This window comes from Castor canadensis, chromosome 6 (assembly GCF_047511655.1).
Source record: "Castor canadensis chromosome 6, mCasCan1.hap1v2, whole genome shotgun sequence".
In the NCBI taxonomy this organism is placed as follows: domain Eukaryota; kingdom Metazoa; phylum Chordata; class Mammalia; order Rodentia; family Castoridae; genus Castor; species Castor canadensis.
Window position 1 is genome coordinate 112,893,563 of NC_133391.1, and position 21,886 is coordinate 112,915,448.

Genomic DNA, 21,886 nt, shown 5'->3' on the forward strand with positions numbered 1-21,886 from the left:
GAGGATGCTTTCTTGCTTGGTAGCATAGCTCAGAAGTTATCTTAAGGCCCAGAGGTTGGTTTCTAGGGCTCTAGACTGTCTCCCCATGGAAGGGGACCCTTACCTGAGGCCCTCGCCCTCAGGAGAGTGCTGTCTGCAGTACTCTAGAGTATAGGTTTCTGTGGCATCTGGATTGGCAGCCCGCCATCTAATGGTGGCTGTGTTCCAACACACGGTACAGTCCTCAGCACGAATCACAGGGGTGGAGGGTGCTGCAGAGAGAGAAGCAAGTCAATTACAGACAATGCCAGGTCTCTTTTCCTGGTACCCGGGAAGAATGCTTAGGCATGATTTTACTTTTAATTTGTTTGTTTACAAACAAAAATTCATTCTGGGTCTCTCTCCCTTCTCTGTCTTCCAAATCTACCATTCTCATCTATCCCCAAATAGTCCCTAATATTGGCTTCCTATAAATTCCACTCCACTTTCTTATATGTTTATATTTCAGGCAAATAAAAATAAAGATTCTTGCCCCTCTCCCTTTACACAAAAGGTAGCCACAGTTTTGTCCTCAGTAGGTGCTCAATACAGATTTATTTTAAGAGCAATGAGAAAGGATAAAGGACTAACATGTAAGAGTTAGCTGTTTCTTCCCTGAGACAGCTACAGTTATCTTAAAGGCAAGGTAGCCTTGGTTGATGCTTCACCTCCTGCTTCAGCCCCCTGTGAAAGGATTTCATGATGAGAATGTATTCCCGGTTGAATACCATTGCTCAACATATTCTGGGAGGTCTCCTAGCACCTGTATTATAAAGCCCAAGCTTCTTACCTTGCAAATACAGCCTCTCTATGCTAGCCTTTTTCAACTCATCTTTCCTTATTTTTAAGTATAAGAAATGATACCAAACTTCTCAAGGCATCCTGTACATCCCATACTGTTTCTTTCCACCGTGTCTCTGCTCATGTTTTCTTCAAGTGGAATATGCTCCAATAACACTTTACTTCTTACTGATCCTTTAGGGCTTTCCTGCAGGCATCAGCTCTAGGAAGCCAGTCCTGATCCTACCCTTTCAGGGCTGTCTTGGGCACTTCTCTAGAGTGTTCTCATACCAACTCATGAGTATCTGGATCAAACATTTCCTGTGATCTTCTGTTTTACTAACTCATCACTTGACTCTCAGTGTCTTGCAAACAGAAATTCAATTTTATTCATTTTATTCATGCACTTTGCCCAACATCCAATACATAACAGGTGCTTCAGTATTGACTTGTTCATCTCAATTCTATGAAGAATTGAGTATTGCCTCGTAATACTCCCATAGCATCTCTTACCTGTTCTAAAAGTTGCCCTTTCACTAGGCAGGCTACATCCAGTGAAGTTCACAGCCATTACCCATACTTGATAACATCGGTCAGGTTCCAAATCTTCAAAAATACAGTAACTTTCTTTCACTGTCAATCTGTATTCTTCAACCAACTCTAGCATAAAACACAGAAATAAAATCTAAGGTGTCTTCCAAAGTTAACTAGAAGTTATGGATATTGAAAAATGTAGTCTATGATTTGTTTCAGTAAAAAACCCAAACTGATAACCTTACAAATACCATTATGTGGTAACTAGTTCTTTAGAGCACATAAGAAAGCAGTAGCTTTATGAAAAGACATTTAGAATAATATAGTGTTATTTGTGAACATTTACACAAAATAACAGCATATTAGTAAGAGTCTGAGCTTTGTATACCACAATTAAAGTAACTTACTTCAATAGCAAATATTAAAATTTCATACAGCTCGTTAACTTAAATCTCAGTAATATATTCTTAAGAAAATTCTTCAGAACCAATGCCAGCCTTTCATAGGAGTACAAAAGAACAACAATGTATTTTCTAAACTTAAGATACTACAAAGCATCTTTTCAGATTAGCAATGTTGGTGTTCAGTATGACCTTCCAAGTTTCAAGAACCAGCATTCTTCCCATGAATTCAATAATTCTTCCATAATTTATAGAAATACTTGAATTAATAGGTTATAACTATTCTAAGTAGTAACTGTTCAAGGGCAGTGGAGAGGGTGAATTCAGGTATGATATATTTGATACATTGTAAGAACCTTTGTAAATGCTACAATTTACCCCCCAAGCACAACAATAATAAAAAAAATTCCAAAAGAAAGTAGTACTTAGTATTAAGATAAAAAAGAAGTAACTGTTCAATCAAGACATTTTCCTTTTAAAATTTCTTAAATTATTTTACTTTCAATATTTTGGAAGTAAATATTACTCAATACTATTCTGAACACCTGGCCCTTTGGACAACTCTGATTTCTTCTTGAAATTTTCTCTCATTAAGAAAGAATGATTCTCTTTTGTGAATTAGCCCATGATTTATTATTATTATTATTATTATTACTTCTGAATGCCACCACTTCAAAATTCCTCTAGTTAAGAACCCAGATTGTTTCCTTAAAAGAAACTTAGGATTCCAACTTAGTAGAACTTTTCAATTGCCTCTCTTTTCCAATGAGCTATAGTCCACGACAGATGGTTGCATTAAAAGAATGTCACTAATACATTAAAAAGCATTTCCCCTCAGCCCAGAAACTAGAACTGCAGTTTTCACTGGAATCAATACTTTAGGCAATCCTGGTAACCATGCACATGTAACATGTAACCATTCACATGTTACATGTTACTGGAGACCTTAGTACATGTAAAACAGTATTCAGGGGTAAATCATCACAGAGTTAGCTGTCATCGGCCATAGTTCAAGGCCTGGAACCAATGAGACATCTGACAGAGAAGTGTTTGGGGGCTAGGAATGGGGGGTAGACATGGGTGCATACAAAAAGTGCTCCAAGCAATAACTATTAGTTAAGAGGGTCCATGATACAGGAGGTTATAGAAGCAGGGAAAATGTAGCAACACAAAATAAGTACAGAGGTGAGCAAAAATAATGAGGCTGGAAGATCAATGTCTAAACCCTGTCCCTGTCATGTAAAAGTTATGTGGCCTTGACCAGATTACTTAACCTCACATCAGTTTTCTTATTTGCAAATGGGATATAAAACTTCTTTCAATATGTAGTCACAGAGATATGGTAACAGGTACTCTAAAATAATCAGTCCTTATGGACAGATTTGCCAAACTTTATCACTGCAGCTGCTTTTTAAATTTTTGTTCTAAATTACCACGATATTTCAAAAGAGTTAAGTCTTAATATCAGTGAAATATGTTACAATGCATTCCGCATTACGAATCAGGCTCCTGAATTTTGTAATAGAATGCCAATCCTGCCACATGCTCATCTGATTCCAAACTCTGTGACTCTGTCTTCAACAAGTAACACAGGATGCCAGCGGTCCCAGCTCTGATTCATCAGGAAGCAACACCTCAAGCTGCCTGGCTCCTGGGTTTTGTTAGGAGCCCTGCTGAGCAGAGGGTATTTACAGAGGCTCAACTTGTAAGACATGCCGTCCCCTCTCTTACCAAGCACCCTCACTTCTCTCCACACTTTAATTTGAGACAGTGGAAGACTGCACCAAGTTTAGGCCCATGCCTTGAAGATAATGAGCACCGAATTCACCTTTCAGGTTTGTTTATAGCTCTTATGTCAAAGGAGATAGACCTGAGAAAGTGCCAGCCGTGACAGCCAATGCTGCATGTGCGCCAAAGCTTTGCGGAGGACATTGTTCTTACCACAGCTCATTTCTCCTCTACAAAGTGGAAAATGTTATGCTGTCTTTCAGACTTCAGCACTGATTAAAACTTTGTTCTCCCTGAAACTCTGCTATGTTACACCCTACAAAATGAGAATCACTTAATTATTCCTGCTATTCTAAGAGCTCAGAGTCAAATGTGAATCTCAATTGCAATATTCATGTTGACTGTTATGTATTTTTGTTTTCCTCAATCCTAATTTTTAAATGTTGCTTTTCTGCTATTATTTCATTATACAGTTGTTAAGGGTTTTTTGTTGTTGTTGTTGCTTTGTAAGTGGCCATAAATGCTTTGTAGAAATTGGTATTTAAATATGCTACATTAAGATACAGAAATATACACTTGCATCAGTATTCGTGTTAGCAATCTTACCATTTACTTCTTGGTCATCTTCTGGCTCCTCTAGGCAGTAAACCTGGAATGAGTCAACGACATCTTCCGTGCTCATGCTCCAATAAACCGCAATTGTTGTACCAGTGGCAGAATTTGGTTCCTGAGGTTCTAGCCTAGGAGGCTGTGGGACTGGAATATACGTATAAGTTACTATAACTAGTATGTTTTATTGATTGATTGTTTTGCAAAAGTTACTTATGCTTACTGAAAAACAATTCAAACAATACAGAAGTACATAAAGTAAGAGTCAGAAGCTCCATGTTTCTAACACCCAATCCTCTTAACGTTCCTTTGGATGCAGTCAGTTTACAATTGAGCATGTATCCCTCCAGAAAGTGTTCTGGATTTTTTTTTACACATGAACATGCGTAAACACATAAAACATATGTAAAATGGGTCCCAAACTGGAAACACTGTATTATATTCTTGTGTAGTCTTATATTTAGAGCAATAAACTTATGAGGCTTAAGGACATAAGCCTGGTTTTCTTTCAAAACAAAAAGCATCCCTTTGAATGTGCTTTGCTAGATAATACTGTATTATTTTATATATTAATGTAGAGTCTGTATTTACAACAGAAACCAGTGAAACCCTTTTCAGATATAGTTGCAACATCTTAAAGGCTAAAAAAAAAGATGTAGGAAATAAATCTCAAATTACACACTTTTTGAAACTACTATCCAATTTTCTCTTTCCCACATGGTACACCCACAGATTTTTTTTTAAATTTAAATGTAATAACTACAGATAAAGAAAAGTACCCTGTTAAATAAATCAGATTCATGTTTAGATATATCTAGTATAACTCTGTTGTCTTATCTGAATTTAAAGATGTCCTCAAGTATTTTACTAGAGAGTTTTAAAATTTTTAATTATGGATATTGAACATTGATGATATGTACAATACCATAAATCAAGGTCTATGCCATTCTATTTCAAAATTTATGCCACAAAATCATTAAATATATTACAAGTTAGAGGAAAAGGTTATTCCTATAGATGAAAAGATGTCATGTTTTTAATTTTTTTGTGTGTTTTTGTTGTTCTCCGTCAACAGTTTCCTGGAGGATAAGCTTATTGAAATAATAACCTCCAAATTTATAAGGTAACTGTTAAAAGTTGACACTAAAGAAAAGAAAGCAAAGGTTAGTTCAATAAGAAGGTAAAATGAGAAAAAATAAATTGATCTAAAGAATAGAATAAACAGAAACAACAACAGATTCAATAAAGAGCTAAAGAAATAGACAGGTTGTGAAAAATGAGAAGCAAGTAGCAGACTGGTCAGGTTCCTGGGCTTTACAGCAGAAAGTATGGCTCAGGGTAAAATGCCAGATCCCCCATTACTTCTGCATTAGATTAGCCTCAATTTCTTTACAAATGAGAAAACAGTAATAATACCATTATCTCCTCAGGTTGTGCTAAGATGCAAGGTAACATACACCAAGTGTGTAACAAATGTACCTGACACATAACAAGTAGTAACATTCAGAAGGCAAGATGGCCTTGGTAGGAACACAGTAAATGAAGGGAAAAGGCAAGAAACTCTCGAAGATGGAGTTAGATGAGGGATCCAGCATCTGTAAGTCATAGAGCCTCAGATTTAAGACATGCTGAACAGGCTGTAGGGGAAGGCAGGAGTCCCACCTGCCACAGCCTCTCCACAGGACAGACAGTGGTTCAGAGACCCTTATACAAGCTTCGACTTTACTGTTTTATTTTCCCAGAAGGGTATCAGATGTGGTCCAGTAAATGTTCGTGTGTCCCAGGTTAACTGAAGAGCCAAACAAAATGTTTCAACTATTATCAAACAACTTTGAGCAGCGTTGGAGAGTTCTTTGGGGCATGCACAATGCAAGTGCTCTCCCTGCCCCCCATAAATTACACATTAATTAATTATAATTAATTATATCTGCTTTTTAAAAACTGGTAATATCTTTTTACATTTTTATCTCTCAAATAACAAACTTAAAAACCGACAATTAACTCCTCCCAAAATTACCTAATTTTAAAGAAGCAAGAGTTGTGGGGAATTAAGCAAAACAGGTAAGCTAGAAATAATTTTGTGCTCTTTCCCTCTAAAGAATTAGAGTCACAATATCTTTTTTCAAAACAAGAAATAGTTTTACTATTCAAAGCATTCTAAAATAAATAAATAAATAAATAAAATAAAAAAAACAAAGCATTCTAAAATAAAGGGGGGGAAAAGATTATTCCATAGATGTAACCTAAGAATAATGGCTGGACTTAATAGTCCTAGCTGGCAGAAGGACATCACAGACCCAGATTTTATGTTAGCAACTCTATTTACACTTCTGCAGGGATATAAACTGGAAAGAGTATAATACCAAAATATACAAAATAGAAAGTTAAGGCTTCCTCACCAGAAGCTAAGGTATTGGGCAGAGGAATCACCCAATAGATCCCCTCTATCTGGTGGGGTGTGTCCATAAAGAGCTTTCACACTTGGGGACCCAAGTGTTAATCAACTTGAACTTCAGCACCTGGGGCCAGATACAGATTTTTTTTCCACTCAACCTAGCTTTCAAAAACTCCCCAAGAGGACATACCCAAACAATGTGACACAGGTTACTCCAGAGGCACCTGCACACCCATGTTTATTGCAGCACTGTTCACAATAGCCAAGGTATGGAAACAGCCAAGATGCCCCATCACTGACGAATGGATCAAGAAAATGTGGTATCTATACACAATGGAATTTTATGCAGCCATGAAGAAGAACGAAATGTTATTATTTGCTGGTAAATGGATGGAATTGGAGAACATCATTCTGAGTGAGGTTAGCCTGGCCCAAAAGACCAAAAATCGTATGTTCTCCCTCATATGTGGACATTAGATCAAGGGCAAACACAACAAGGGGATTGGACTATGAGCACATGATAAAAGTGAGAGCACACAAGGGAGGGGTGAGGATAGGTAAGATACTTAAGAAACTAGATAGCATTTGTTGCCCTCAACGCAGAGAAACTAAAGCAGATACTTTGGGGCAACTGAGGCCAATAGGAGAGGGGGACCAGGAACTAGAGAAAAGGTTAGTTCAAGAAGAATTAACTTAGAAGTTAACACACATGCACAGGAAATCAATATGAGTCACCTCCCTGTATAGCTACCCTTATCTCAACCAGCAAAAACCCTTGTTCCTTCCTATTATTGCATATACTCTCTCTTCAACAAAATTAGAGATAAGGGCAGAATAGTTTCTGCTGGGTAGCGAGGGGGTTGGGGGGAGAGGGAGGGGGCGGGGGGATAAGGGAGGGGGTGGGGGAAGGGGGGAGAAATGATCCAAACATTGTATGCACATATGAATAAAATAAAAATTAAAAAAAAAAGTCCCCAAGAGAGCCAGGTGTGGTATTGCATTCCTGTATTTAGCACTCAGGAGGCTGAGGTAGGAGGATTCGAGTTTGTGGCCAGCCTGGGTTATATAGAGAGATAGTGTCTTAGGAAAAAAAAAATCCTCAGGAGAGCAGCATTATTCACAGTAGCCAAGAGGTGGAAGCAACTCAAGTGTCCATCAATGGATGGATGGATAGATAAGCAAATGTGGCATAGACAATCAGTCTTAAAAAGGAAGAAAATTCTGACACATGCTATAACATGGGTAAACACTAAAGATAATTTGCTAAGTGAAATAAGCCAGTTACAAAAAGAAATAGTGCATGATTTAGCCTTATGAGATACCTAGAGTCATTATTTTATAGAAACAGAAAGTAGAATGGTGATTCCTAGAGGCTGGGGGAATGCTGGGGATGAAGAGTTAGTGTTGGGTGGGTATAGTTTCAATTTTGCAAGGTGAAAAGTTCTGGAGATGGATGATGGTTAGTTACACAACAATGTAAATGTGCTTAATGCTACTGAAATGTACAATTAAAATAGTGCACATGGTCAATTCTATGTATATTTCACTACAATTCTTTTGATCCTAGGAGGCAGAGTCAAGGAAGCTCAACTGTTGCTAGCCCACATTTATCTCAGCTTTCCCAGCAAGGCACTGTCTCTTCGCTGTGGGGCAGTGGACAATGAACAAAGACTGATGCCAAACCCACCCCCGCCCCACCTCTCCCGACCAGCTGGGTAGTCCTGAGCATACATTTTTCTGTCCTTCTCTTCCCTCACCTGACAAATGGGAATAACAACAAAACCTCCTCCCAGGGTTGCTGTGAGACTCAGTGACTGGGTTTGTATAACAGCCTCCATGGTGGCAGACCTGTGAGTGTGGAGTGTGTGGCAGGCGCTGCTGTTTCTCATGGGAAAACTCATATCCTTACCTCACTTTATCTGCATAGAGTAGTTATAGAGTCATCAGACTCACTTTTCAGTTACCAGCTGAGGGCTTTATATCTGAGAGGTGTCACTGGTCACAAAACAAAACTATTTAAGAGCAAGTCACCCTGGACTGCAATTCCGTGAAGCAGTGCCACAAAGTGTCATTTCTCACTCAGATGAGTTCCTGCATAAAGGGCTTCGTGCCACTAGGACTGCACGTGCACTTCCCAAGTTTAATCATCAATGCTTTGTGACAACTTAACTCTGTGATCTCTTAAAATATGTAAAATATCTTCCTATTGTCCATCAGATATTCAAAAGTAAATTCTTCTAAATGAACAATAACATATAATGAATCTCTTAAGAGCTAAGAGTTTGCAAATAGTGCTCTAGTTTAATGCCTTCCAAAGCTATGATAAGAAAACACCCTTTTGAGCCAGGCATGGTGAACACAGCTCTAATTACAGCTACTTGGGAGGCAGAGGCAGGAAGATGGAGAGTTTGAGGCCAGCCTGGGCAAAGTTAGCAACACCCTGTCTTAAAAACAAAATACAGGCCAGGTGTGAGGGCTCAAGCCTGTGATCCAAGCTACTCTGGAGGCAGAGATAGGGAAGATCGTAGTTCCAGGCCAGCCTAGGCAAAAAAGTTTACAAGATCCCATTTCAACATAAAAAGCTGAGTGTAGTGGTACACACCTACCATCCCAGCTGTGCAGGAAAGCATAAATAGGAGAATTTCAGTCCAGGCTGGCCTGGGAATAAAGTTAGACTCTATCTCAAAAATAATAACCAAAGCAGCACATCAAAAGAAACAGTTATCAGAATCAAGAGACAAGCCACAGAATGGGAGAAAATCTTTACCAGCTATTCAATAGATAAGGAATAATATCCAGAATATACAAAGAGCTCAAAAAGCTAAACCACACATGAACAAATAATCCAATTAATAAGCGGACAAATTAATTGAGAAGACAGTTCTCAGAAGAAGAAATACTAATGACTAATAAATACGTGAGGCAACGTTCGACATCCTTAACCATAAAGGAAATGCAAATCAAAATGACACTAAGAGTCTACCTCACCCAGTCAGAATGACTACTATCATCAGGAAAATAAACAAATGCTGACAAGGATGCTGGTGGTGGAAGGAGCCCTCATACACTGTTGGAGGAAATGTAAACAGTGCAGCCACTATGGAAATCAGTATGGAGGTTCCTCAAAAAAACTAAAACCAGACCCACCTTATGACCCCGCTATACCATTCTTGGGCATATATCCAAAGAAGTGAAAATCAATTAACAAGAGAGATTCTTGCACACCCATGTTTACTGCAGTTCTCTTCACAATAGCCAAACAATGGAATCAGCCAAGGTGCCCATCACTAATGAATGGATAAAGAAAACATGGTATATGTGTGTATAAATATATATATAATATATGATATATTTATATAAAAATATAAATATTTATGTTGATATTATATTTATTAAATATATTATATTTACATATATTTTTATGTATATACACACAAACACATATATATATATAACATGGAAAATTAATCAACCACAAAGAAAAATGAAATTATGTCATTTGCAGGAAAATGGATGGAACTGGAGACCATCATGCTTAATGAGATCAGCCAAGCTCAAAAGGCCAAATATCACATGTTCTCACTCATTCATATAATCTAGACCTAAAATGACGATGACGATGATGATAAAACAGAACATCGGGACATGAAAGTATACGGGGGACTGTAGGTAGGGGAATCGGCATGAGGGCAGGGAAAGGACAGGGTATGGAGGGTGAAGAGGATGAAGTATGCTGTATATATACACATGAAGACACCTTGACGTACCCCGCCAAGCACTCTTTGAAAGAGCAGGAAGAGGGAGAGGGGAATGGGAATTCACGGAGAGGGGAAATTGTTCAAGGTACACTGTCCACATGTGTGGACATGTCACAATGAAATCATCTCATATTATTAATATGTCATAAGTCAAAAATTAAATTTAAAAATTAAAAAATAACCCAAGCAAAAAGGGCTGGGAAAATGGCTTAAGTGGTAGAGCACTTTCCTAACCTGCAGAGGGCCGAGTTTAATCCCCAATGCTGAAAAACTTTAAAAAAACCAAAAACCAAAAAAAAAACTCTTGTTCTGAGACATTTCTAAAGAAAATGACCGGATGTTTTGGTTTATAAAGGTTGTAAGGACTTGGGATTTTTTGTGTTTTGTTTTGAGCCAATGGGTTGTCATTTTAAAGACACAGTAGCCTTTTACTAGTTACTAAAGTAAAACTCTTGCTACAATAATGAAAGTTTTAAACAACTTTAGGTAATTTTGGAAGAGCATGCATCTTTGTAAGGAGTCTATCTGAGCACATCGTACAGTAAGTAAAACTCAGTAACTTGAAACATGGCACTTTGAGAAATCTAAATAAGTTTCATTGTCTTGTTTGTTAAAATTGTACATTAAAAAATATTTTGAAGAGCCGACAGGATGCTCTGACAGCTGAGTGGGAGGCTCCTGGCTATAGACCATGATGCTGAGCTGTTAGTTCTGTAAGCTAATCTGTTTGGTTTGGGGGGAGGAAAAAAAGGGAAAACCACTCATAAAGAAAACTTGGTTCAACACATGTGAAAATCTTTGATTTCTTTTTGCTTATATAGCTAGCTAATGGTAGGAAGTAAATAAATTCCCATATACAAGGAAGAGAAATCCTATTTTTACATGAAAAAAAATTTTTTGTGGTACTGGGGTTTGAACTCAGGGCCTATTACCTTGAGCCACTCCACCAGCCCTTTTTTGTGAAGGGTTTTTTCAAGATAGGGTCTCGCAAACTATTTGCCTGGGCTGGCTTTGAACTGCGATCTTCCTGACCTCTGCCTCCTGAGTAGCTAGGATTACAGGCATGAGCCACTGGCGCCCGCCAAAAAAAAAAAAAAAATTTTTTTAAAGGAGACCTTTTGGTTCTGGTGCACCTCCCTCCCACCTCCTGTGACCCTGGCGCAGTTGTAAACTTCAAGCAGAATTGCAGTTTATCACTGGGATGGGAAGCTGGCACATGCTTCATTTCAGAGTCTAGCTTTAAAATTTTGCAACCAATACTCTTCTTTTTCCAGTTACAGAAACTTTTCAAAACAAATAAGCAAGAGCTGCCAAATTTCATCAAGGTGATTAATACATTAAAATGCTTACCAGCCACTTGTTTCAACATCTGGTCACTGCTCTCTGAGCTGTCATCGTAATGTTCAAAAAGTGAGAATGCAGCAGGCATATTCTCCAAAGAAGCTGTGCTCGCCATGGCAGAAAGCAGCCTATGGGGGAGCAGAACCCCACGTGAGTCAGGCATATATGAACATACAGAACGAACACACAAACCATTGTTCAACAGGAAGCTGGTGTTGGTAGCAGTGGCTTTCACGAGACAGAGTCCTCACTGTATCCAAAATGATTTAGACAGTTCTGGAATCTGAAAATGTACGCCTAAAATCTGCTCATTTTTAGGGTTCTCAGGCAACTGGTAATGTCAAAAGTAATTCCTGTTATCTTCAAATGTGAAAAGTCTACCAAATTATATTGTTTTAAACATGTTTCTAGTAAGTCAGTCCCCAAAATTACTTTATTTCAATGACTGTTTTCTTTATTTCCTAAAGGATATCAACATTCTGAGCCTGTCTGGAAAGTTAAATGCTGTGGGATATCCTTGCTATGCTCAAACCTCAATACTAAGCTTCTAGTCCGTTAGTCATTCAAGAAATAGTGTTCACTACTATGTGCCAAGTACTGTACTAGGAACAAGGGATACTGCAGTGAAAGAAGGCAAGACCTACCATTCTTAGAAGACCAAATAAGCCACCATTTATAAATTACTAACGTCTACAGATTCAAGCCCCTCTTAGGAGGAATGCCAAGTAACTCTTAGCATTTGGTTCCAGGTAAAATACAGATTCAAAAATAAATAATCAGAAAGAAAAAAAGCAAGTTAACTCTGAAGGGGAAAGAAGGAAAGGAAAGTTTGCAAAAGAATTTACTATTTGAGGTGTGAGGGGTGTCAGAGCTCCCTTCTGTGTCCCTCTCTCCCACAGACCTGGAACTCTGTTGCAGCAATTCAGTCAACTTTGAGGTACTGCACTGGCTTCATTTCCTGGACTTTTTAGTTTTTCCAGCAACAGACCCACCTCAAGGCTTTTGCACTTGCTGTTGGAACTTTCTTCTGGATCCTGGTATGGGTCCTTTCTTCACTTAATTTAGATCTCTGTTAATATGGCATTGCCTGCCCCCTCTAGCCCTTATTGCACCGTATTTTATTTCCTCAGACTTAACATGACCTATTTGTTTTTTATCTGCCAACTTCACCAAAATATATTTGATGCAGAAAAGGACCATTTTGTTCAGTGATGTAGTGTAACACATTTGTTGGCACATAGCAGGCATTTCATAAATATATTTTTGAATTAATAAGAGGCAAATAATTTCATTTAGGTAAAGATATCAAGATCTCAGAGATGGTGGATTTGAGGTCAGTGTAAAGGGAAAAGATCATGAGATATTTAGAGCATTTTCTATGCTTAGACACAATAAAATTCACTACCATTTGATTTAGGGGAGATGCTTTCAATGGGGCTTCAAAGAGGAGATGTCATTTTGGTTGGGTCTTAAAAAGTTAGTAGGCATTTCTAGGCAGCAAAGGGAGTCGGAGTACTGCAGATGGAGGACTGCGTGGGCACAGGAGAGACATCAGCACATGGCCAAGTGAGTTCTCCACTGTGCCCTGGCCTGCTGGGTTTTAATATCAGCCTGTGAAAGGGCAAGGAGACATCGTCTCATAAGTAGGTCCTACAACGGGCTGTGACTCTCTTTTTCAATATTATAATACAAAAGAGCAAAAACAGAAGAAAAAAATGCATCTCCTTAACAGAACAGCATTTCCAAAGCAAATGTGTTTTTCAAGATATGCAAATGTTGAGTTTAAATATGCTTGACAGCATTCCCTAATTTAAGCATTTTTAGTGTTGAGGAAAATAATTTAATATACAAGCACTGCCTTTACAGAGGCAATATGAAGCCAAGAAGAAAAAACAGCAAGGTAAAAGGACTAGATTCTTAGCACTTCTTTTAAAAGAGAACACCAATACACAGATTTGGAGAAAGTTGTCTGGAGGACATGAAAGCCTTGTATGTGGTGTGTGTGCATATACACATGTTAACAGGTCTTTCTTTAATTACTCATATTTATTCACCAAATCCCAGGATTTTGTTGTCTTTTTTTCCCTTCAGAAAAATAATAGTTATCCAAAGTGTATTCTCCTTAGGTGACATGCAACTTTAGTAAAGATTAATTCACTGTCAATTGGACAGTGAGATAGAAATTAATTAAAATGACACATAAATTAACAAGTTAAGCACAAAACCAAAGATACGCTGTTTAGTATTAAGTGGTTGTCAGTTCACATTAGCAATATTCTAATGCTTAGAAAAGTAAAAACATTCGATAGCATTTTCTAAGATAAAAGCACTCAGAAATTCTCATCTGCCAGTTTTCTTATCCATCATGATCTTCCATGAATGAATAATCAATCATGCATGTACTGTCCAGTGTATATGGAATGGCAGTATAAATCCACGCATTTTTTAATTTTAAAAGATCAATAATATTTAGGAGGAAATGTGTGCATAGACATTTATATACATATATATATACAATGTATATATATACATATATGTATATAAATTTTTTTAAATAAAGGAAACTGAGAGCAAGGCCAAGGCCAGAGTATGAGTTTACGGAGCTGACCAGTGTATCTCAGAACTCACACATGGGAACGTTAATGTGCAGATGCCTAGTCCTGCCCAGAAATTCCATGTATTGGACCTGGTGTGGGACCCCAGGACTGTGGTTACACAAGTTACACAGGTGATTCAAGCACAGTCAGTTTAGGTGACCACTGAGCCCAAAGACAGACTATCATAAACCAGAGGTGCACAATTCTGGTGGAGTATTAGAACCACCCAGGAAGTTTTTTAAATGCCCAGGTGACAATTCTGACCAATTACGCTAGATTCTCAGGACAGGAGGCTCAGGCAGCAGCATTTTTCTAAAGCTTCCCAGGTAATTCTATTCATAGCAGAGTCACTGCTATAAAACCATTGCCAATTAATGCTAGCAGTAATATACAAATTATTTTATAAACTTACTGACAATATTCTGTTGAATAGAATTTTCATAGGCAAATAGGATTCATCTGTGTGGTTTCAATTATCTAAAAAAGATCAGATTTCCAATCCAAATCCATTTTTTTCTATATCTTCATGCATCACAAATACAATCATTGCTATACCTCTATGCTGTTTCACAATTTGAACTGGTATGGAAATTAACTGAAGATAATATTTCTAACTTAGAAATTTATATTTTAAATTGAATTAAAATGACTTAAAAAAAAACCCAACAAACATTAGATTTAAGCAGTAGGGAAGACCTTGCAATGGGATCTTGCTATGGGGAAAAAGAGAAGAGGGATCCATCTGATTAGTTTGAGAATCTCAATATTTGAATGCTTCTAAAGATAAGCATAAATCTGATAGAATAGGTTTCTATAGACATTTTCTAATTTCTTGTTGAGTGTTTTGCTTTTCAACAGAATGAAAAATCTCTTAGACTCGGTATTAAAAACATCAACAAAGCAAAACAAAATCAAAGAGTAAGATTCATTGAGGTTGGCTGAGCAGAAAGAGAAGATAAATGCATGACTATCCTTTGAAGAGAAAAGTAGAGAACATGCCATTAAGATTACATAAGTCATAAAATTACTCAAGGCAGATATGAATGATTCCTTCAAATACTCATATTTAACCAATAAGTCTAACTAGCTACAAAATTTTTTGTATACAGTGACAGCAAAGATGGTCTAGATTGGGCTGAAAATACAGACGACATCTTAAGAAAGCAGTTAAAACTCTACATTATGATAATTGTTATTTAACTAAAGCACATGCAATTTTCTTTCAAAGCTGTCATTTAGCTTTTAGAAGAACTATATCCAAAAAGTGAAAACCCAGCAGTTTGCTAAATGTAATTTTTAATTGGCAGCTCATTTTCTATAAAGCATGAAAATATTAAAAAAGCATCCAGTCATGCTGTTCTCAGTCACAACTACATTGCACTATGTTTTATATACCTTTCATTGATTTCCTCAAACGACTTATGGGAGGGGAAGGAAGACAGAAAGAGAAAGAGAAACTCATTAACAACAAAAAGAAAACCAACCAAGAGCATTAAGATCACACAAATTGGAAGCCTCAGCTTCTCTGAGGCTATTTCTCATTAGGGCTTCAGCCTGGACATCAGAGAAATTAGTGCTGGGGATGGGGTGGGGGTGGATGAGGATGGAGGTGCTGTAGTCTGTAGTCGGCCTCTGCTCTCCTTGATCAGCAAGTCTGCCAATGGATAACTTGTACTCTTTTCTCTCTGTTAACAAAGCTTAGCTTCGAGAATATAATTCTCAGAAGCAAGAAAAATGACTTAAATCTGTTGAATCAAAATATCAAAAATGTAATCAGTAGTTATCTCTGAGTGATATGTTCTCTGTGCTTTTCTGTATTTTCCCCAACTTGTTCTCTAGAGAGAAGAAAATATCCTTATCAAAGATAACACTTCCAGGGAACAAAAAATACTTTATTAATGTTATACTTCATAAAAGGTACTTAATGTAAAAATATTAAACATTTCCCTTGGTTAAAATATAAAGCAACCTAATTATTTTAATTCTCCTTTGAGGATGGCCAGGTCCACTTGACCCAAATTTGCCCTGGCTAGAGGTGCTCCCAGAGGCAAATCATAAGCCTAATGTCACCCATTTTGCCTCACACTACCTCCAAACTTCAGTAGACAGCTAGGAGGATGGGGACTTTTGAAAAGGTGGTCCCCACTCGTCACTGATGGTCCTTTCCCCTGTTTGGCAACTAGGCTTGGGAATGCCCTCTCCATTACTCCTGATAAACCCTGGCTCCATAGAGAACCAACATTTTACTGAACGTTCTACAGAATTAGGAGGAACAGAGAGCTGTCTCTGAGGTACAAACTGAGGAGCATCCAAGGGAATCTCCCTGTATACAAGTTGCTTGCTTAAATTAAGGAATCCTGTTCACAGGAAGCTCCTTATAAAAAACACCAACATATTTCTTGCATCTATAAGTGTGCCAAAATGTCATTCTTGGTGAGGATCAGAGGCAATCGTCCTTATGAGAGGCCACCTCAGATTAGAGAGTGGAGTGGACAGGCCCTGGGGCCAGCAGGAGGATGCCAGGTACCAGGAGACAGAGCTGGCCCAGGGAGGGAAAGTACAGCATGAATAAGGTTGCGAGGCCGCTTTCCTGCTCTCTTAAAAAGTGGCCAATCCAGTTTGACACCGTGATGATGCTAAGGCCTGGATCTGGACATCAGGGCTTTAGGATTTGCGGTGCCTTTTCTAGAGATGTCATGCATGCCCAAATAACTTTGAAATGCCAGAATTGTATAAACTGAAAACTGAGATATAAATGATCTTTTGGTTTCTTTGTGTGTTTTGTGACAAGATCTTGCTATACAGCACAGACTGGCCTTGACTTCACCATTCTCCTGCCTCAGCCTCCCAAGGGTTGGAACTAGTGTTGGAACTAGGGATATGTGCCACCATGCCCAGTCTATAAAGATATTTCAATATTAAATATTGAAAGATAAGGATTTAAAAATATACTTGTGATCTGCGGGAGGGAGGAGGATGAAAGGAGAGAGTGGGGGGGGAAGATGGAAGTGTGCTACTTTTATGAATATATAAACACCATTTCAAAAAGGGGAAGCAGGGAATATAACTAGAGGGAGTGAACTTGTTCAAAGTATGCTGGACATGTCTGTGGCATTAACACAACGAAGCCCCTTACACCATTAATGTGTGCTAATAAAAATAGTGCTGCAATAAACATGGGTGAACAGTTAAAAAATACAAAAATAGACTTGTGCCAGAGTGGGCACCATGTGTTGGGGCCCATTCCCCTTGGCATGGCACTTACAGCCAGGAAGACAGTCTCATCAAGTTCTTCTGCTTCTCTCACGATGGTCTCCAGAGTGTCCTTGGCAGCGTCCATGCTCTGTAGAAAGTGGACCATCTGGTCGTGCAGGAACTCCATCTTCTTTTTCTTCACTTCCTCAAAGCTTTGGGCTTTCTCATCGTACTGTGCCAAAACCTTCTTCATCATTTCTTCATTCTGTTCTTCTAGTCTTTTCTCATTTTTGCTACAGTTTTCCTAGAGGGGTGGGAAAAAAAATACTTCAGAATAAAACAAGAAGTACGTGACTCTCCCCACTTTTTCCCTTTGAAAGAACAGACCGCTGACATTCTGATAAGAGAATCAGACATTACATGCATGGTCTAAAACTCTGGCCTACCAACCTTCTTTCCATAATGAGCTTTGCAATAGAATTCATCTTAAAAGTATCGTTAAGAGAGTTTTAGGGGGCTGTGGATATGGCTGAGCAGTACACTGCTTGTCTAGCATGTACAAGGCCCTGGAATCCATCCACAGCTTCACTAAAAAATAAACACAGAGAGCAAGGATCCCTGGCTATCAGGTGATGAAAAGAGTTACTTCCATTCTCAGCTCTCCACTAAAATGTTCTCCTGGGTGGGGCAGCTTGTGCCACAGTAGGAGAAATACAGTGGGACACACTCAGCTGACTGCCTATCCTCCCTAGCAGGGTAGTGAGACAGTGATCATGTAATTTACTGTCTACAAGGGATACTTGATAGAGGAGACAAAAAAAATTTGTGGGTGCCCCCTGTTTTACAACAGGAGCAGGACTAAGGGGATCATGCAGCAGCCTGGGGCTCTCTGCTACTCCTGATTGACAGATAAGGTGCATAGGCCATCTCTGGACAAGAATGGAGCATTTCTATCCACTCCCTTCACTGTGGAAGAGGTGGGGCCAGCACACAAAAAATGTGACCTCATCAAATACAATGGTACCATGAGAGGCACCCACTGGCCCTGGGCAAGGGGCATTTTGGAGTAACTTAGAGTATTTCTGCAGGGCTAACCCAATGAGAGGTAAGAAAGCAGAGCAATGTACTTAATTCTAAGTATCAGATTCTTATCTATAAAGTGGAAACAATAATAATACGTAACTCACATTTACAGTGAGGATTAAATTGGCCAAATCTCTATTTTGGTAAGTCTCCATTAAATGTGTGCTTAAGGAAAATTCCTTTACGTTTAGGCAGGAAGTAGCCTCATGGAACAAACACATAAGGAAGACTCTAAGAACCTTCCCTCGAATAAACAAAAACAACAATAGCAAATCACACACACACACACAAATTCAGATCCTTTTAACTTGTGATCATTTACTGGTGATACTGTGAACAAACTAGCAGAGAGTGAGAGGGCTTGTCTTAACTTACCTCAATGGTATTAAAAAAGGATTCTATCTCACTGACAAAAGATTCAATCCTCAAGGACTTTTCTTGTAAATTTTCAAGAAATTCTGCTAATTGAACCTGAAGAAAAGAATTGAAATATTTTTAGTGTATAATATTTGGGAAAAGAACTTTTGGCAGTGGGCTTTAGTTTCCTTATAAATGTAATATCTTAGGTAGAGATTTACTATAGTATATTCACTAAGGAATCAATCTTTGAATGATTTTTGCTGCTTCATCTAGATTGATTATAGATAATTCTGTATGATAAACAAGAGGTTTGTGAGGGCCAAAAGCAACTATAAAAAGACAGTTTATCTTCTCATGCAAAAGAAGGGACTTCTTGGTAAGATGGTGAGCCCAAGGTGTACTTGTTTTAATGAACTGTGGACCTGAATGCTTTCTCTGGCCTTGATTTTTATACAGTCTGAGACAGCAGCCTTTTTGTTAAACTGGTCTGTTATACCTGAGTGGCTTTTTCACATTTGTACACCTGGCCTCAGGTGTGCTAGAAAGGCATGAAAAGGTGCTCAGAGTGCCACCATCCAAAAGCCTAGCATACCAAATGATAGAAGCTGTCTACTAATTGAGACCCAAAAATTCTAATGACCTTCAAAGGGTTAAAAATCTCATCAGGGGTCAACTAACCAGAAATAGTTATAAACCTAGCAGTAGTCTACTCTGCTAAACTTAATAACAAAACAGAATAAGAGAGCTTCAACTGAATCACTGTCCAGAAAATGATGACTGTGCTACCATGATGAAGCCTCTTCAGGACCTGGCCTCTCCTTGCCTCCACAGCTCCTACCTCCAGACCCTCTCCAGGGCCCCTAGGTTACTGCCACACAAGCTGCATCTTCCTTACACCCTGGTTCCCATGTATGCCTTTTCCTATGGTGCCGTCTATCACTAGACTGTTCTCCCTGCCAAGAACAGCTCTGTCTCATTTGAGACTCAGACAGGCTTCAACTTTTAGCGACATCTTCCCCCTTCCATCCTACTATTTTACTCCCAAAATGTTAGTTTCTCAGCACATGGTACCCCACAACCCTCTACTAGTTTAGGGGATCTACAAGTCCATCTTCTTCTTTTTTTCTCCCCCCCCCTCTCAAGCTCAGTGATGAGCACAATTCCTGACACAGAACAGTAGGTTGATAAACACCAAGAAAGAAGAAATGGAGTGATTGAGGATGAAAATAAATAGTGGACAAAATCCAGAACACCATGATGGGGACGGGCTGAGAACTTGGGTAACTTATGCATGCAGCACGCAGTCCCTGAGGAAGCACAGATCCATTCATAAGATGCTAAAGAGTTCTCAAGTTACAACTTTTTTCGATTTTTATTTTTTAAAAAGTTGCCAACCAACTTTTAATCCTCATGGTTGCCATAACAATGTAACAAAGCAAATCTCCCTGGCTTTAGTCAACTAGTTTCCACTTTCTTCTTCTCATCCATTTAGAGAAGAGCAAGAAGAAAAAAAATACTTTAAAATATTTTAAGGTAGGCAACACCATATCTCCCTACTGTCCCTATTGTCAGTTTCTTCATTGACAATATTTAGACAATTATTTTTTATTTTCTAAAGCTGAGTGATAAACAAAACATAATTACGAAGGCTGAAATACCCAGTTCTTCTAGCTGCCGACCGTCTCCAGTACTTGATAGTTAAGTAACAAAGCAAAGGTCATCATGGAATTGGTTGCACGCCACTGGCGCTAATGCATCTGAGGTTTGAGATTTCACAAAAGTTGTCCCACCCCCTATCCCAAACTTTAACAGGTAAAGTGTCAAAAGAATTTTATCCTGGAGAAATAGAACCAGTATCAGAGGCATTGAGAAGGATTTATTTAGTAGGGGAAAAAAGCCAGGATTTTAATATGCAACTCTATTTAATCAAAACAAGTCTGACAATTATTGAACAGTGACCTAATTGAATGATCATTTTGAGAATCACTCAGTGCCATTAGCAAAGCACTGATAGACAGTCAAAAGCATGAGCTCTGGCATCAGACCAACCTGGGTACCAGTCCCAGCTCTGCCTCCATGACCTTGGCAAGTCACTTAAACAAACTGAGCCCATTTCATTATCTGCAAATTGATGAGAATGATGGGTGTGTCATGAAGTTTTAAAAGCATCCTGTATATAAAGAACTTTATACGGGCCTGGCATAGAGGAAGTGCTCGATTTTTGTTATCTGCTAATTTTAAGATCACTCTGGCTATTGTATGGGGAATGAAGAGGGAAGAGCAAGAAGAGCAGTTAGAGGGCAGTTGGAAGGTACACGGGAGTCTCAAAGACTCAGTGTGATTTCTAGTAGCTTCTCTGAGGAAGTAGGGTATTTAAAATCACATACATTAGGCTGTGTGTTGTGACTTTTTAACTGGAACATTAGGGTCCTGTAGACATAGCCAGAGAGAATGCAAAGAACTAAAGCAGATACCTTAAAAGCAACTGAGGCCAATAGGAAAAGGGGAACAGGTACTAGAGAAAAGGTTAGATCAAAAAGAATTAACCTAGGAGGTAACACACACGCACAGGAAATCAATGTGAGTCAATGCCCTGTATAGCTATCCTTATCTCAACCAGCAAAAACCCTTGTTCCTTCCTATTATGGCTTATACTCTCTCTATAACAAAATTAGAGATAAGGGCAAAATAGTTTCTGCCGGGTATTGAGGGGGTTGGGGGGAAAGGGAGGGGTTGGAGTGGGTGGTAAGGGAGGGGGTGGTGGCAGGGGGGAGAAATGACCCAAGCCTTGTATGCACATATGAATAATAAAACAATAATAAATAAATAAATAAATAAAAAGAGAGAATGCAAAGAACTTCCACCTCTAACATAAATTGTATAAGCTAAAAGGAAAGAGGGAGAAAACCAGAACTTAAAACCTTACTATCTTCAGTAAGAAGGCACTGTACTTTCACAAAACTTACAATAAAACTGCTCAATGTAATATAAGCATATTTTTAAAAGACAATATGGTATATGATAACTTATGACTTATACTCAGATATAGATAGATATCTATCTATCTATATCTATCTATCTATATAT

At 38.4% G+C, this 21,886-nt stretch overlaps 1 protein-coding gene across 1 annotated transcript in view; it reads right to left on the reverse strand.

The window, feature by feature from the left end:
- Cmya5 (cardiomyopathy associated 5) overlaps positions 1-21,886 on the reverse strand; it is a 96,600-nt gene that overhangs the window by 23,009 nt on the left and 51,705 nt on the right. The window contains exons 3-9 of the mRNA XM_074077219.1: positions 18,815-18,910; positions 17,427-17,660; positions 15,557-15,579; positions 11,574-11,692; positions 4,068-4,217; positions 1,312-1,458; positions 104-251 (exon numbers count right to left, since the gene is read on the reverse strand). Coding sequence (XP_073933320.1) covers positions 104-251; positions 1,312-1,458; positions 4,068-4,217; positions 11,574-11,692; positions 15,557-15,579; positions 17,427-17,660; positions 18,815-18,910 — 917 coding nt within the window. The remainder of the gene's footprint in view (positions 1-103; positions 252-1,311; positions 1,459-4,067; positions 4,218-11,573; positions 11,693-15,556; positions 15,580-17,426; positions 17,661-18,814; positions 18,911-21,886) is intronic.